This window comes from Nestor notabilis, unplaced genomic scaffold (genome assembly GCF_000696875.1).
Source record: "Nestor notabilis isolate BGI_N333 unplaced genomic scaffold, ASM69687v1 scaffold15035, whole genome shotgun sequence".
NCBI classification, from domain to species: domain Eukaryota; kingdom Metazoa; phylum Chordata; class Aves; order Psittaciformes; family Psittacidae; genus Nestor; species Nestor notabilis.
Window position 1 is genome coordinate 66,932 of NW_009928015.1, and position 18,964 is coordinate 85,895.

At 42.6% G+C, this 18,964-nt stretch overlaps 1 protein-coding gene across 1 annotated transcript; it reads right to left on the reverse strand.

Annotated features, from left to right (window-relative positions):
• Window positions 1–118: 118 nt before the first annotated feature.
• Window positions 119–17,670, reverse strand: B3GAT2 (beta-1,3-glucuronyltransferase 2). The gene is made up of 5 exons (XM_010014322.1): window positions 17,564–17,670; window positions 17,020–17,281; window positions 7,970–8,114; window positions 667–815; window positions 119–587 (listed from the first exon to the last, which is right to left on the reverse strand). Exons 1-5 carry the CDS (start codon window positions 17,668–17,670, stop codon window positions 501–503), a joined length of 750 nt encoding a protein of 249 aa, XP_010012624.1. The 3' UTR covers window positions 119–500.
• Between the last annotated feature and the right edge of the window lie 1,294 nt (window positions 17,671–18,964).

The window sequence follows — 18,964 nt, forward strand, 5'->3', positions numbered from 1 at the left end:
TTATTTCATTGTTGTATTACCTATTTGACCGCTCTTTCTTCAAGAAGTCTACTTTTCATGAAGGCAAATGTGTTCAGTTTGGAGGAGGATCCATTTATGCAAATATTTAGATCAGTAGTTTGTGAGTTAAAACCAGTTTATAATTATGCCATTAAGCTGGATAAATACAAAAAGTATATACATAAATGGTGATTTTGAAAATACTCCAGTGCAGCCAGATTTCTCTTAGATTCATTTTACTATGTGGAAAGAGCCTTAAAACAAAGGTAAGTGTCAGTTTATTAAGACGAGAGTTCAGAAATGCATGCAAACAAGTTAGAACGAAGCACACCCACTTGATTTGCTTATTAGAGTATCTGACAGCTTCCTTTTGCTTCCACAGGAGTCCATCAGATGCCTGTTAAAAGGTTTCACACAGAAGCAGGCTGTTTAACTGGCTGAATTCAAACACCTTCTGACACATCCACTGTACTGTACTTCTGTGTAACTGTATCTCCACATCATACCTCAATGGTGACTGTGTCCAGGTGGTATTTTGGCTCATTAGCTAGATTCACTTTTTCTGTTCGCGTGTGCCATACAAGAACCTATAAAATTACATTTGTGTTAGTACAGGCATCTACAGAGATGATCCAGAATCTCTTTACTAAGTGTGGAAATCAGTACCTTTGTGCAGTTGTTTGCTTTTGGCTCCAGTTCCTCCACTGTCGTTATCTGTTTCAGGAAATCAGATTCTTGCATTCCCGGCTGAGAACCGCGCCGCTTGAATACGGCTTTTGGATGCGACAGAATCACTTGAAGACTCACAGCAAATCCTTGGAGGGGAAAAAGGATAAGAAAAACATTTAGGCTTTGCAATTCTGTGCAAGTTACGCTTCAGCCTAGAACTCTCCGACATCCTTTTTTAACATGACTAAATTTGATTATCTGGATAGATAGTATTCAGTAGGTTTTGTACATCGTACATTGTTTTGTTTTGCCCTGAAGGTGCAATCAGATTTTTTTAATTGCACCATATTTTCAACATGTTTAATCAATGTTCTGTCATGTAGAGAATATATGCTTTTTGCTTGAAAAGGTACTGCTAAGGTCTTGGACTATCCTTCCTTTCTACTTCCGACTAAGAAATAAACCTAAATTTTAAGTAAAATAAAATGTATGAAATTTATACTGTACAAACCCTCCTGCATTTGAAGGTGAGAGTCAGAAATAAAAGGTTAAAATGTTACTTATAACAACTGCAGCTTTTAGGGAATTTTAGTCTTCAGACAGTTCTAATATCACTGATGAAAACCAAGTCATATTAACGTCATGCTTTGCACACTGTGTAGTTACTCTAGACTTGTGAATCATTTTCATCAGTGGTGGTCTGCAAGACAATCTGCAGCTGATGTGTGCGCTGCACAGCACGACTGGAAGGACTCCATCACACGCCTTTCTGCCATGCATTCCACTGGTAACATACATTAGGGCCCTTTGGGGGGACATTACAAACTGGGAAATGACTAGTTTGAGCAAACTTGCCCCCTTTGAGGCAGCTCTCACCAATCTCCAGTTTGCCATTTATAGAACTCTCCAGTTTTCATTCAGCAATGATCAGTCGTGTACACTTCTTCAAGTATGACTCAAAACTTGACTGATACACTTGTAAAGAAAAGTTATATTTGGAACTAACTCCTTACGTCTAATTGTCAAGCCTACCAAAGAAATCCTTTTTGAGTCAGTTCAGTGTGGTTCCAGCTGTCCCTTTATGACAAAAGTAGTAACAATTTTGACATCTGTTCTGGAAAACTGCAAGAACATTTAATTCTAAGTCCAGTATTAAAATTTTCTCAATTTAAACATGAGCATAACCTTCTCTAATGGAATATTAATCTGTCCCCTTTTTTACTAGAATTATCTTGTTACTGTATTTTCTGTGGCTTTTATGGGAACCTTTTAAAGAGGAAAATATACGGAAGTACTTAACTACATCACATGTAAAGAAGGCACGGGGAAACCACTTTTGTCATGTGCTTGCTTGTAGCAAAGCACAGGAAGACACCAGAAAGTGGTGGGTTTTTGTTGGTTTTTTTTTTGTTTGTTTGTTTGGTTTTTTTTGTTTTGTTTTTTGGTTTTTTTTTAAAGATCTGGAGATGGCAGATGAAGACTAGAAAAAGGTTGGATGTAAACGGAGGTCCCAATTCTCTGACGGACACAGTTGCAAAAAACATATTTAACCTTAGGCAGGATATAATGTATAAGATTAAAGAAGAGCAGGTGTCTAGATGGAAAGGGCTTATCCACAGCTCAGAGTCCTCTGGTGAAAACACCTGCAGAAGGTATGAGGCTTGGCTGCAGCCTGTCCTTGCCCTGCGTGGTTAAGCTCTGCAGACTGCCCCAGCTGCCAGCAGCAGTGCTGGGATCCAGCTATTCTCTGCTGCAGCTGCTGGGTGGAGGCAAGCAGTGCCAGGCAGAACAGCACTTCAGACTTTGCTTCCCAGGTGAGGGTTTCTCCCTAGCAGGCTGCAGGCCTTTCTTGCCTTTACAACACGTAACCTGGCTATGAGGGAGCACAGGGTGAGCTCCGTCCCAGTGCTCTTTGTAGCCAAGTGTAATTGCTTGTGAAGAGCTGAAGTTGGGAGTTTAAACTCCCTTGGGTAGAGACAGCTGCAGTGCACAAAGCCAGCTGTCTGCACTTGGAGAGGTGACCATAGGCTTGTTACTGATGAACAAATTGGCCTGGTTCAGTTCAGGATTTTTGGTTACGGTTTGGGTTTGGTTTTTCCCTCAATTAGAACAAGTTACAAATTTTGCAACTGGGCTTTAGTGTGGTTAATATTTTGGGCACAAAAAATATATTTGCTTTGGAAGGGAAGGCATTGTTGGAGCCCAGATCAGTTGTGTGAGCTGCTGTTTCTTTTTAAAAATACTTAAAGTTTAATTTAAGATTTAAGCTGGTCATCCATCAAGAAGAAAATGAAATAAGCACCAAAATTAGTATAGAGTCCTAGTTTTCAGAGTGGTGAAGGAATCCCAGTCTAAGCAGAAGAGAGACGCATTTTCTGCTGTTTATCTTTGCTGTCTCAGTGCGGCTCCCTGGCCCCTATAGCCCATACTTATCCATGCATTAATTTCTCCTAGATTCACTTCTTGCAAAGCTTATACCTCTGTTGAGGAAACTGGGTTCTGTTCGAAAAGGGTGGATTTCTGCTATGCAGAGATCTTCAGCTGCGCCATCCCTGTATGTAATACGTGCCCTTGCTACCATCCTATTGCAAACCACCATTTTAGGGTGCAGTCAGAAGTCCCCCATGTTTTCAGGCATCAAATGGAAGTCAGATTATTAAACAGAGTGTTGTATGTGGCAAGGACATGGACTATTGTGCACTGACTGGACTGTGGCCTGAGGTTTGGTTCCTTGATCAGTGGTCATGTGGTCTTAGTTTCTTAGAAGAATCTAATAAAGCAGTAACCTGGAGAGATAAAATAATTCAAGGAAACTCATCAGCTCCCTAGTTCTTCAGCTCTGCTTTAATTTCACATGTATGACATTTTTTATTTGTGGTGACACACTTCAGATGGACTTGAGGTAAAACCATTTTCCAGCAACAACTTTCAGGTGACTTTTTATCACAGACAGATAATTTTAGCATCAATAAAAGAGGAGATGGCGCAGGTTTTGACAGCCTGGCACTAATTTATCTCAGTAGATAATGATCCTGTGGTAACAGATGAAAAGACACTTATTTTGAGTTCTATCCCCAAACGGCTTAATCTGGGATTACTGTCTCCAGTGTAGCATAACTGAGCAGCATTTCACACATACAATTCTTTCACTTGATCATTATCCCTACAAGGTCATACTGGGCTTAAAAATGCCATAGGAAAATTTTACAGCTGGAGCATGAGGAAGTGTTTTGGGGTTTTTGTGTTTTATGCGAGGCGGTAAATTAAATCTAATTGGCTGAAGAGCCACCTAGATAAGAATTAATTTGTTGGAGGACAGGATACCTGGGAGACATGGCAAAGATTACATCTGTGCTGCTTCCTGCAGAAGCTGTTTCTGTTAATTCACACCTTGACTTGTGTTAGATCAACGGCTTCTGTTAAAAGTCAGAACCATTTTTCTTATCCCGTTAGACTGAGCTGGTCTTTAAAGATTTTGTTGCTGTGATTAATGTGTTTGCTTCCCGAATGCTCTAGATAGGACAGTAGCTGAAGGCAAGCTAGAAACAGAAAGTGTTTATCATTTCCAGAGTGTATAAATTCTAATGCTTAGTGCTGATGTTGAAACGGATATACTGGTTTCCACACAGTTCAAAAGTACTACCCTTGGTGTGCTGAACACACCATGGGTTGGGGTCTGCTTCTTTCAAGTTACCTGCTCCCTGTGACATACTTTTTGGGTTGCAGTAAAGCAAAGCAGCTCAACCAGAGCAAAGGTGTTTGCTGACAGTTCATTCACCACGGAAAAGGCTCTGGATTTTAAACTCAACATTTAAACCAGTTGTTACCCTTTGATGGAAGGGTGACTGGGAGGGTTTTTTTTTTTAGAGTAGTGTCTGCCATAACCACTCAAATTTGTCTGTACGTGTGACCTCCACCAGTGGCTCTTTTAGATTCAGACAAAATATGCCATGCTTTACAGTGTCATTAATAGACCAGCTTTTTCCTCAGGGAACTGTAAGAAAGATGAGAGGTACTAAAGATCTCGTAAGTATAGCAAAATCCTCCCCAAAAGGTGGATGTCTAGGCCCTAGCAGAAGCATTTAGGGCACAGGGGATGGGCTCTGGACCACAAGTCCAAAATCTGCCTACCCAGTGATTCACAGGCATGGGTTAATCTCTGTGACTGGAGTAGCTCCTGAATGCTAATGCAAAGCATGCACCTGTTTTCCTTGAACCATCTTGGCATTAGGAGAATCACGATCTAACTTGTTCTCATGGGTGGCCAAAAACTGGCACTGGGAACAAGCCAAAAGTAAATCACTAATAGTATCACTTAATATGGAAGATTTAAAATCGGGTCCGTAATAAACAACAGCCTACCTCAGAATCAATGTTACCGTTTGCTTCCAACCCTCAGTTCTCTCTCACTTTTCTTCCCTGAGGGTAAGGAAGTCTGTGTCAAACTTCAGAACCCACCTACAGTTAAGACTGAGGCAGAACTTAAAAAAACACCTGAGCTAATTCATCTGGTGTGTTGGCTGCCAGACAAGAAGCTACACAGGAAACAACTACTCTGCTTTCAGAATACAGTTCAGCACTGGGGAACAGCAGTGTCAACCAGTGGTTACTGAACCCATCTACTGTGATTGCCCTGTGTGAGTGTATTTCAAAGAATCATCTAGGGAAGTGGCCAGCTAGGCTCTTCCAGCTGGTCCCAATGAAATCGGCAGGACCTGGCTCCATTTGCAGTAGAGTTGAATTTGGCTCTCTATTTTGAAGTCTAGAATGAGAAGTTTATGTGCTTAAAAGCAAGGATGCACTTCCACTGAACAGCCACAAGGCAAATTGGTGCTTCCAAACCTTCTAAGCAGCTGTTCTTTTCCCACCCAGACCAACAATCAACTCCCTGTGAAAATCACTATGAAAACAAAGTTCTGTAAACCAAAGGGAGCCTCTTTACCAGTGCCTTGGGCATCAGAACATTAATGACAAATAGCTGTAGGCAGCTCAGCAGTTTCATATGTGCACCTATTTTGTTTCTTTTTTTTTCCACCGCAGTACTATCAAGTACTTGATCCTTGATCTCCCTTGTGTGCAGTCTATGGCATAACCTTGCTTGTCTGTTTAGCACCAGCAGATGAAGGAATGTCAGTGATTGACTGATGTACTACAGCACAGACTCATGTTTGTTAGCAAGTCCTTCAAGTCTCCAGGAGTATGTTGGGGAGTCAGGAAGGGAGGGGCAAGGGTGGCAAACAGAGTGTTAACACGCATCCTGTACACTGCAGCTGTTTGCACACCGATGCAGTTCTGGACTTACAGGTTCTATTTGTTTTCTGCCATATTCCTGGGGGAGAATGAAGGTGTGAACTTAATATACTTTTTTGCCAGCCTACACATCATCCCCTCCTCTCCTTGCTGAAATTAAAAGTGTCATTTAATTTCTTCAGTTATTTTTCTGAAGACTAATAAAGGTTCCCTCACAAAGCCGTAACTTCTTGTTTGTGGATCTGCAACACTTTCCTATACTCTCAAGGCTGTATCCTTGTCTCTATAACCCTCCCTTCCGTGACTTGGGTAAAAGTACGAGCAGACAATGCTCCTGACGGAGCTGTGTTTCTCTCATGCCAGTGTTTCAGCCAGCAACTGCACACTGTAAACAACTTAAGGACTTCCCATGTATCTCTCTGTGTCTGGTTTAGAGTCCCTTGGCCAATGTTGTGTAATGGGTTTTTGCCTGCTGCTAATGAATTATGAACCATGCTATCATCTTTATAATGCCCGGAAGTAACCACTTGTACAGCATAGTATCAATATGTACATAAATCCACAGGCAGAGACTGTTCAAATACACAGCTGCAGTCCTTGACAGGCTGCACAGGCTTGGGGACTGACATATCTATTCCCCTGAGGAATGCCTCTGCCTGAACACTCAAATACTTATTTTCATGCCAGGTGATACTATTAACTTGAAATGTTTCTACAGTGCAGAAAAAATCCCCTGTTGATGTTTCTGCCTTTGAAGTGTTAACAGCTATTAGTTCTCCTTTACTCTTTTTAACCAATTGAACTGTAAATACTGTATGTATTTTTCATCAAACATTTCAATCCATATATTCTGTTGAGATGAGAAAGCACTGTCCTTTTCCCTCTCCCAAAACATAACAGGATCAGGAAATAAGAAAATGGCTATTTCTACCCCACTTTTGCCCTTGTATTCCTACTTTTCCCCTTTCCCTCTCCATCCTGAATAGAGAAGATGCCTACATGCAAATATTGTATCATTTGCTGGGAAACCAGCTGCTGCTACATCAGGAATCGGACTTCTGCACAGTGGTGATTCATGCGGCAGATGTGAATGTATGCAAAAGATTGTGTCAGCACGGCCAGAGAGCTATGTGGTGCACTAACTTCGCAACAGAAGATTGATTAGATCCATTTTGAAGCTTTTCCACCTTCATCTACTCGACTAGTGGTATTTTTCCCCTAAGCCCAGTGTTTCAAACTCTATCTATCTACAGTTATCACTGTCATTCCAAATAACCAATAAAAACCAAGTAATTTCATGATAAAGTAGCATTTTACAACGTGAGGTCCAAGAAGGGTCTGCATTCATGCTGCCTGGTGTTGACTGATGATGACACAATGAAAGGGCAGGCGCTCCTTGCACAAGTTAATTAACTTGTTAAAGACAAAAATTTTAGACAACATAAAAGCCAAGTTGCTGCATAAAATTAAAAACAAGTGAAAGTTCAGCTATTACCAGACAGCAACTTAATTAGATGAGGTGTGCAAGCTGAGACTTCCAAGATCTGCAGTGGTGAAGGGCTACATACAGCAGCCACACTTCAGAGTTTTAAAAGCTGCTTACACTGAGAAATCAGTTTCTGCCCCGCTCATGAAAAACAAAGGAGAAACATGAATGTTCCTCTTACATTTATTGTACACAATACATTGTATCATGAGATTTAGCACACAAAAGCACAGAATGGTTTGGATTGGAAGGGATTTTAAAGCTCATCTAGTTCCAACCCCCCTGACACGGGAAGGGACACCTTCACTAGACCAGGTTGCTCCAAGCCCCTGTGTCCAACCTGGCCTTGAACACTGCCAGGGATGAGGCAGCCACAGCTTCTCTGGGCAACCTGTGCCAGTGCCTCAGCACCCTCACAGGTAAGAACTTCTTCCTAATGTCTAATCTAAATCTACCCTCCTTCAGTTTAAAGCCATTCCCCCTTGCCTTGTCACTCCATGCCCTTGTAAATCAGCCATTCTTCCAGATTTCCTGTAGGTCCCCTTTAGGCACTGGAAGACTCACCTGCCATGTCAATAGCAAAGGGCCTGTCAGCTCTCCAGCCCGTGTACCAGCCGACCACTTTGCCGTTCTCCACGACCGGGCGCTCGTACCGCCGTCCTCCTACCAGTCCCACGGGCCACACGGACACTTTGCGGGTCGTACGCATCTGCAAGAGGCAGGCACAGAGTCACCGCGGGCACCGTTTCCTCGCAGGCCTTTTCTGTCAGTGTGGGTGGAAACACTACACATAAATCATCAAGACTAGGTATTTAAAAGCAAATCTAGCTTACAGATATCAGCCCAAGAGAGTAAGTACTTGGAAGCGGCATGTGCCCACTCATTTTCTCTGCAATTTCAAGCTCTCTAGCCCACAGGCACCTCAGTTCTACTGACACGATCCCATTCTTAGTATTTTTACACCAACAATTTTTAAAGCCATGAAAAAAAACCCAGTATTTTTTTCTTGTTTATCTGGGTTTTCAAAGGTGTAGCACATCTTTTTTATCTGCAAGACTACAGCATTCTGGCAGTAAGCTTACTTCTACAGGTGGCTGGGGTACTGTACAAGCCCAGCAAGACAGAATAATGTAATAAAGATCCATTAAAGGCTTCATTAAAACAAGTACAATTAGTTTGAGACTGGTAAAAAAATCAGAGTACAAGAAATCGTGACACACAGAGCTCTTCCTCTACCTGCAAAGTACCAGATTTGTACAAGAGATGTAGCTCAGATCTCTTGAAGGCTCACAAAAAAAGATCTGGTTTGGGCAAAGCCTTTTAAACTTCTACATTTTCTCTTGAAAAGCTCTGCTAAGTTTCCAAGAGGGACAGCAAGCCGGTCAGGCAGGATGCTTCTGCTCACTTGCTATCAGTAATGGTAACTATTCCCAGTGGAATAAATGTAACTAAATGCAATTCTGGAAACATGATCCTCATCTAACCTAGAGAAATCTGTAGCTACTAAAATTTACTCCAGCAACAAGCATGCATGACTGGTAGCCAGTGAATTCACTTCACTGGTTAGTAGACCATTCTCATCAGTAAACAGGAGGTAACATGACAGGACCCCTGACATGCTGCTCCTCCTGGGAAAAATCACTGACAGTCTGGCAAGAGAACTTGAAAAAACAAGTGCATGGACAAAGCAACTCGCACAATTTACCCACACTGATTCAAAAGCCACTGTTTTACTACTGTGCTTAAGTATGATCCTATTTAAGGAAGTATTAATCTATTTCAGCGTAACCTGGGCTGATTTTGATCAATTTTTAACACAGTCTTTCGTCTTCTGTTGCAGTTGAGGCCTATTCCTTTGGGAAAGGTTATGCCTTTCTCTTTCCAAGCACTCCTCTTAGAAAAAACAAACACAGTTTTACATATTTGTAACTGCAGTCCCCTATCGATAGATATTGAAGTAAAAGACAACCTCGGTTAACTATTAAACACTTCCCTCTTTCTGCCAAGGTGAAAGATTTATCACGCGTATCATCTAGACTCCCAGGAGATGCACCAGAAAAAACAAAGACATCGCATCACTCTGGTTCACATTTCTAAGCTACAAACATCAGCAGATTCCAGGGAGAACTTCCACATCGAGGAGGTATAAAATAAGTATGTAAAAAATCCACAAATATGTACATACACGCAGAAGAGAGGCATGTGCCTCCTCTCCCTCCAGTTCCTTGCGTATATGAGAAAGTAGCAGAATTTACTCACTTCCACCCTAATAAAACTGTTGCAGCAAGTGAAAGCATCTCACTCCGCAGCGCCAGTCCATACTGCGTAAGAACAGGGCACGTGTACAATTGGCAACACAGAGATTTCTCGTGATGAGGATTCTATCAAAACCACTGACTATTCAATTGCCCATGAGAGACTGCCATGAATCTCTCTACAGATTATTGTTAAACATGTTTGTCTGTAGCCGATCTTCCTGCTTATTTTTCCAATCTCTCCCATTTAGGAAATGCAGAGTTAGTGGTTAACTGTTTGGATGTGGAAATCAGTCAAATCTTCTGATGAAGATCTGTTAGCTCTGGTTTTAACGATACATCCATTTCGCAAGTTTTTCCTAACAGTATATTTATATTCACATCCAAACACACCAGACATGGACACAGGACATCATCCTGCTGGGCTTGTCTACACATGCAAGTTTCCAACAGGTTTCCAAGGGCACAATCAAGCCACACAGACCCAACCCTTTTTGGGTATTGACCACAGGATGAACACAGATGCCCACTAACCTTTTTGTGTTGCCGTTAATACCTCTAGAGGGTGTGGATACCTGAACAAATCACTAGCGTACTGGTTTACAGCATTTAGGTACCCTGTGCCAGCTGCCTGCACCCATGGTAAACATGAAATGCCACAAGACAAGGGCACAGCTCTAATTACAGGAGAGCAGCTGATGCATGGTAAGCTCATGCCCTTCCTTTTTTTCTCACAGTAAGGGTTTGGGCAGCTGCACTGCAGAATGAGCCAGATCACACGAGACTCCTGAATTGGGTCAACAGCAGCCACAGCATTTATGCTTAGCAGAACCACGCTGATTTACATGAATACTTTACCACACACAAAGCAGAGGAAAATCGCATCAGTGAAAAGCGTCTCACTAACCTCATGAAACCAGCATGAAATGACCCATGAAGTTTTAATTACTATAGACTTGTGTCCATCTCAGCGTCTATGAGTTAAGTCAGTAAATCCACTACACACCAGAAGGAAATAAGCAGCCCTTTACAGAGCTCTTTATTTTGTCCTTGGGTTACTCTCTTTATTCTCACAGGTGACATTTTTAGAGAATGAAATAAGCAGGTGTCAAGAATACAGCAATCCCTTAAAGTAAAAACTGAGAGAGCACAGCTAGACCCATATTTATGCTAATTCTGAAATACCTTACAGCCTCAGGATATGCTAAGGCAGATGAAAGTAGGAACATTCCTTTTAATCTTCTGAAAATAGCATTACTGCAGTTAACGTACTGACGTGTTAACTCTGTATTTATGTATGATGGGGAGAAAGCTATTATTTGGATTAAAAGGCCAGCTTGTGTCTGGAATTTGATGCTGCTAATCACCGGGACACGAAAAGGTGTTTCGAAAACATGTTAATTCTAAATAGCTTTATTGCTGTGGGTTAAACAACTACCAAAATCCTGTAACTTACAAACAGCTTCCTGAACTACTCTTCTATCTGTCATTTTAATGTGTGGTAGCACATGTTGTCTTAATACTCAGCATTTGAAGCCCTGGTAGCTTACATGAATGGTATTCCTCTTACTTACACTTAACTCTCAAAGTCAGGCATCTGGTCCATCCTAGCTAGACTTCTAGAGCTAACAATGAGAGACAGGAACCCACTGACACGATACATCCTGCCTGGCCTAGACAGCTATCTTAAGGCAGGATGAATCTCCCTCTGGAAATGTTTTTGTTCTCTATTTACTTTTTATGTGAAAGGGGGTCTTAAGCATAGGAGGAGAGTGACGTACCAGATGGAAGAAGATGAGAAAAGGACTCTGTAAAATGGTAGAACCAACCTGAATGAAGAGGGGGAGCAAGGGGGCCAAACATCATACTCCCACACATGTAAAGAGCCAGGCAAAGAAATGACAGGAGAGAGGAGTAACAACTGACCAAGGAAATCCCAGTGAGGTGATGGCCATGTAACAGCAAATACAGTAGCAATAGAGGAACCACTAAAGAATAACAAATGTAAATGCAGAATAAGTAGCTGAGCAATAAAAGGCAGTGATAAAAACATTGCCAAAAATAGCATCTCATTAGTAAATCAAGAAAAGTCGCTTAATGAGATGCACCAGACTGATGGATAGGGAAGATACCAAGCCAGTAACAAAATATAAAATCCCAAGGGGAATGAAGGCAAATGACAGAGGGAAACACAGCTATACTCCTACAGCGAAAAGGCTTCCAGACTGGAGTAACCATCCTAGTGTTTCTGCAGCATGATGTTAGTGCCCTTCTATTGGGGATTCTCAGCAAATGCAAACCTGGCTGCCACACACAGTAAGGTTTTTTCTTCCTCCTCTATCATTTCAACCCCTGTGTCATTTGTGATCTATACTGGTCAGGCCACAGGTTACCACTGAGGCTTGCCCCAGAGAGATTCAAGCAGATTTCTATTCAAAATTCTGATTTATTATTACCAAAGATGGGATCTCGAGCTCCTTCACTATAACTCTCTCGCAGGGGAATATGATACAGGTTAAAGCAGAAACAAAGCCAGGTTTCCTATCAGTTCTCACACAGGCATCCTGCATTACTCACAGGTCATTTAAAGCCAAATTCTGCTTCAACAAAACTCATGCACTTGCACAAGTCAGAGCAGCTCAGCTGCAGCGATGCTACTCAGGCATTAAATGGAGCTTCTGCCCCTACTTACCATTGCTTCAAAGGAAGCACTGAGTCATAGAAAATCTGCACCAGTGGTTTTTGTGGTTCAGGGACTGTGATGCTTAGGGGATAGTGACTTCAAAAAGCAAGTTTGTTGTCGGTCAACCTGACTGTAAAGGGTATGTCCTCATGGGGAAACTTGTAGAAAGGGTCTACAACTCAAAAAAACAGGTCAATCATTGATGTAGCCTGCTCCACAACGCTCCTGGGTCATCTGCTTTAGCACTTCACCATCCCACTACTAGAAAGCTTTTTTCCAAACATCTGCCTTAAACCTCCTCTGCTGATTCGAACCAAATCTACACTGCAGAGGGAAGATAGCAACATTTTACATATCGAATACAACGATTAATGCTTCTAAATTATACTAGCACCATGCTTCTAAGCTGTACCAGCATCCTTGGACGCAAGTGTCAACGTTGTTTTACTACAGGAGAAAACGGAACTACATGTAGCTAAAGCAGTTTGCAGCAAATTTCCCTGGACTGGGAAGACTTCCAAAATCTTGCTATTCATGTTTCCTTTGACCTTTCTACTTATTCTTTTTTGCATCTCCCTTTCTGTTATTCTACTAGGTTAACCATTCACAATTCATTTCAGAGTATCAGTTTCACGGGTAAGAAAAAGACTGCTGCCAAAGTGCAAAACCTGGCGGTGCTTGGTACTTTGCCTTCCAGAGTCTCTTACTTGGGTAAATCTGTTTCAAATAGCTTATTTTGTCACTGTTTCCTCTCATTTTTAAGCTATTTCATTTTTTTTACCGGTCTTTTCTACTCCAGATTCTTTAGCATAGGTATGACACGTCTACGTGCAAGGAGAATGTCAGTGCCCATTTAAAATCTGTCATGTCTCCTTAAATCATTTATATGCTAGAAAGGTATTTAAGGCACTGCTAACTCATATTTAGAGCCTTTATTATGAAGAAAATAACTAATGACTGCCAGCTAATATTGAATTCTGTCTAGACTACTGAATGTTATTTTAAGATTATAGCAAAAACCTGACTTTCCCAACCAGCTCCAAGAGATACAAAAGATCTCCATCTTTTCAAAGAGAAGCAGATTCACTTACACTACTTTTAAATCCTTTGCATAAAGATACCCATTAAAAATACAGAGAATTTAGCTTAATACAGTGTATGAAGATTAGGACAGTTATGTAAAAGTTACTGGAGGAACACTAATCCTTCCCCAGTGAAAGCTGGAATAAACAGTGAATATTCAGCTCTTCTCTAGTGTCTTTTGTGAGTTGGTCTCAAAACGTTTTATGAAGGTGATCATGGGAGAACCAAAGCCTGCGAGACATGCAATGCCTGCAAGTATTTCTGTTCTATTTTTGTTTACAAGGATTTATCTTTTCAGACTACAAACTATTAAGAGCCTTTAGAATATCTGCTACCTCCATACATGCCTTTTGGGAGAGTTAAGGGCAGGGGCATAAGAAAACGTTTTCAGTCTGAATCACTCACACAAATTGCTCTCTGCTCTATGGGGCCACCATGAAAATTACCAGAATCAGACAGCCCTAGCCTTCAATGAGAAGGTCACGTCCATTAGCTGAGACAAATTGTTTCCCATTTTCCCTCTGTTCTTCATGAATCTTTGTTCCCATCTGCCTGATTTGAGGTTGATCTTACTTGGGCAATTTAAGCCACTACATAAGCAACAGCATACATTCAAAATAGTAGGGAATTTCGTTTAATTTGATGTTTAAGTTACTCCTGAAAAAAAGCAATCCAGCTGACTGTCCTCTTCCCTGATTATATTCTCATCTTCTCCGTGGCTCCATGAATCCCAAGTTACCTGTAAAGACTCCCTCAACTTCAGAAAGGGTAGAGCTCACTCCTCCTACCTCCTTTCCAGCTTCAACTCTACCTCATAGTCAGGGCACTCTTGTGCAGGCAACAGCTACAGCAGATTGAATTCTGGTCCCCAATTCAGAGGGCAACAAGGCTACCTGCTAGGCTATTAAACAGAAGTTTGTCGGGTTTTGGTTTGGGTTTTTTTTCCCTCTTAGAAATGACAGTTAATGCTGTGCTTTACTTTGAACTCCATGCTGCCAGGCTGTATTCAGATACTTTACAGTGTGTGTTCCTCTAAGGAGAGCCAGTCTGCAAATGCTCAGCTCACACTCAAGCCGAGACGGTGGTACGCACCATACCTGCCTGCTCCTGGCACCTAGCAGATCTGGCTATCAGATTCTAGACACCAGTGACCAAAGGGCTGGGTGACAGTGAGGGAGATCATAGTTTTAGGTATGAGCATTTCAATTTCACATGCATCTCAGTTTAGGTGTCTGAGCAAATTACTAGCAAACGTTACAGATATAACCTAGGCAGGAATCTCTAAACATCAGTGTGTTTCTGAATGCAGCAAGCTCACTTTCTCACACATGCTGAAGGCCTTTACTCCTGTTCTTTGCACTCCTTAACTCCTCACCCTCAAAAGTTTCAGGGGAGCCTGCACAGTCAACAGCAGAGTGGACCTCCACCACTGATTCCTCCAGCTTGCATACAGATCCATACGTGGATCAAGGAAGTGGCAGCTTTTGGCCAACTACCTGAAATACACAACATGGGAAGGGCAGAGAAAATGCCCGAGATGCAGAAACACATGAATGATGTCAAGAGCTAAGGGAAGTGGAACTTAGCCAACTCTATCTTCGGCTTTCAGTGCTTAGGCTAACCTTGTTCTTAAAATCTCTCTATGAAGGTGGAATACCAGCTTTATCTAAGGTTTTCTTTCTGGAAGTTTAAAAATACGAAATTCACAGTTGATAGGCGTTAATCACAGCCATTACAATAACTTGCATTCAGGAAAAAGATGAAGCACAAATGCAGTAGAAACTGTAACAGAGTCACTCCAAAAAGAACAGCCTACAGTAAAAAACAAAGGGAAGTTACAATGATTCACGTAGAAACATCTGTAAAGTATATCAAATACAGTAGTTTGGATTTCAGGCCTCCCAGTGGCTTTGTTATGAGCACAGGCTGACGTTCAACTGATAAAAGATACTTTCAGAAAGCAGGCTGTTGGTTTTGATGAAGAGATGCAGATGGACGCGTCCAGGTGAACAGGTCACACCTGAACAGGAAAAACAGAATTTATTCTGGATGTCTGGATCCCAAAACAATAAATGACAAAACACAACATGCCAGAAGCACATGCATTAAAGTAAAAGCAAGATTTTTCCACCTGACCACCACTACACTCCCAAGCAGAAAGAGTTGGGAATAACTTAAAGACCACACCTCCATTCCTGGAAATATTTCCTCGTCATTGCTGCAGCCCCACTCAGTATGCTAAAGAATTTCACAACACTGAACAAACCGGTCCTTTCCCTGAAGCCTTTCCAGGGAAGCTGAGGCTTTCTTAACAAGATGTTCAGCAGATTCAATGCTGAATACGACGACAAACCAGGCTCTCCACCCTCTTCTAGAAAGGACAACTAAACCTGCTCAGACCCTGCCCATCTGACTTTGAGGATACAGTTTTGCCAGTCAAAAGCTAAGCTATACACCCATATGCCATAGAACATCTTACTAAAAAAAGACAATTATAAACAGCACCAGAGGGTTCCAGATTTACTACAGATGGTGACATTTTCCAGCAAAACACTACTGTAAGCTGTTGGTTTGGTTTTTGTTTGTTTGGGTTTGGGTTTCCCCCCCCCCCCGATTTCCATGAAACACATTTTGTCCACGTCTATTTGGCCCAGTTCACTCCGTATCAAATATATGGTACCTACTACTCTAAGTGCCAGGCAGAAGTACCTTGGACGGAGATTAGAATTCCCTCATCAAAACCTCTAAGAAGTATCCTATTGCATTTCATGTCAAAGCATGCTCCTTTGTGATCATACCCTCATGGTTTATACACCTCCACTGTCAGTACAGCCTTTGCTGATTTTACTCTGTTTAAAAGGCTCTGTCTTCTGTCAGGGCACTAGGGAAACCCACAGCTGCCTTAAACGTGATCCTTCACTGATGTGCAGTTCTGAGCGAAACACACCCCTAACACCAATGTTTCTCTCACATTGGCTCTACAGTCCTAACCAGCTTTGGTTCCCACTCCCCAAGATGACTGCTGCTACTGAAACCAACTTCGACTCAGAAGAAAGCCATTACAAAGAAGAAAGAACTACTATTTCATAAGCCAGCAAATGTTTATAACTGCTTGCAGGCAGATGCTAGCAGACATTGCTGCTGGCAGTTTAGGACCCACATGTCCCAAGGCCTGCATCAGTGACACGCTGAAGGTCACCCACCAGCACAGGATGGTGGTAGGGCCAGTATTCAGAGTTCCTGTCTCATCCCTCTCCATTCACGCTACCCTCCCCAGTGGGCAGACTACACTTATCAGACCTCCTTTGGGATTACGTGGCTGCAGGCCTGGAAAATGTCCCTGGCAGGGTAGCACACTGAAAAAAACTCCCTCTCAGGTACCATTTACCACCACTTCCATGACAGGAATTACTACCAGATTTCATCTGCACACAATGCAGTCTGAAGCTGTTCTCTTCATGCTTGGAGAAGACAAGCATAGTTTACTGTCATAAATCAATCAATTCCTGAAGGAGAGATTGGGATTTACTACAGAGCTGTCAAGCCAGAATCCATAAAGACAGAGGAGTTTTTTTAACACGAAAAACACATACCCCCCCACCCTCAAGCAGTGACTCGATCGAAAGCAAGAGTACTGGCTCTCTCCAAACGGAGCCTCCCTCCCACTCGTCGTAAAGACACATTCCGTTGGCAAAGCCTGCCAAGGGACTTCCGTTCACTTTGCCAGGTCGACACAGCATTCCCCGTGTTACTACCAGCGTGTCCCAGAGACCCTGCACACAGCCCGCTGCTGACCCCAGAAAACGGTCATGGGAACTTGCAGTGGTCACTGAGGCAAAAGCTCCTTCCCCGCTCCTGTAACGGACTTTCCAACCACCACATTTCACAGGGAAAACTCACTCATGTGAGTGTTTGCCTGCGAATGGAGGGCTCAGAATAGATTCCTCTTCCCCAGCCACTGAACCCTGCATGGTGAAAGAGAAGCTTTAGGACCGTGGAGCTGGAGGTCTCCATTCTTGTTAGCAAAAGGAAACACAGACTGGCTATTGTGCTTGCAATTTTCAAGGTTAACCCTTCAGGCAGATTTATCCCCCTGCTTTTCTGCATTGCCTAGCTGATCAGAGAGGTGATTTGTACCTTTTTGTTTCATCATTCACAGCAATTAGAAGAATAATATAAAAGGATAAAAGAATAAACCTGGCTGGACCCCCTTTCAGTAACTGTGGGTCACTCAAGTGATACATCTGCCCAATACTGTTTATTTAGTTTGCCCCTAGGGTTGGTACAAACAACAAAAATAAAAAAGCCAAACAAAGAAAAAAAGTAGAGATTCATCTCCTTGTGGAAAAAGTAGAGATTCATCTCGTGGTATTTTCTGTATCCATTTACAGACTCCTTAAGATTGAGCCAGGTTAGTGTTATATCCCCAACAGAGGTGGGCACTCCCATCAGGGATTACTCTGCGTTATAATGCACTAAGCACAGCCGCAAGGTTTTAAGAAAATCAATTACAACAAAGGTTTAGCCTCCAGGCAAAGGTCTGCAAATTAGCAGCTTCAATGCTGAATGCCAAATGGGCAAAGTAAGTAGAGCATCCCTGCTGAAAGGGGACTCTGCACCTGCCCACATGCTGTAAATGGAGAGGGATGCACCACGGACCTAAACACAAACGAAACGTAAGCACTGCTACAAAGACTTGCTCTAGGGAATTTCGCGTGCTTCACTTTTCTGTGTATGGCGATCATTCTAACGTACTGACCGTGAAGCATGTGAGGATGCACAATGCTTCCCAACTGCAGAAGATGGGCAATACAGTACCATCCGTCAGCAGAAATGACAACCAGAACCACAGTTTGTCTGAAGTCCTGTACGTTCCCTATCCGCCGCCAATACACTTTTCAGTCTCCCTCATTTCCCTGCCAAGGTTACTACTCTTCTAGCTGTCACAGATGTACACGATCTTTCTTCTGCTGTTTTATGCCCTAAACTTACTAAACACCTCCTTCCTGCCAGGGGGAACTCGGAAAGAAAACTGGATATCCTCTCCCTCGGGCACTTGCCAATTCCCACTGAAAAGGAAACGAAGCCCTTCACCAAGGAGCTGCAACAAAGACAGAAACAGGTCCCTTCACAAAAGAGGCTCCCGAAAGGGTGTTTGGCCACTACACAAACAGTCGATTTGCTCCTTTGAAGAGCGATACGCTTCAAAAAGGCAACCCCACGTGAAGGAGCCGACTCTGGACTGATTCATTCGCGCCAAGAGAAAGCTGCGAAGGATGGCGAGTGCGGGTTTGCTGTACAGGGAGAGGAACGCAGCCCGGAGACAATAAACATCAGAGAGCTCTTTTCATCGCAGCTTTAACAAAAACACAGGGTTCCTTGTATAAACTCTAGAGTTGCCTCGCTCGGCAGGAAAGCGAGCAAACGGCAGTAAAAAGTTTTGGGGAGCGTGGGGGAAAGGGACAAGCAACTTAAAGTCAAGGTGGGGAGGGGTGGTCACACACCGGCGGCGGTGCCGAACCCGGAGCAAGCGGGCTC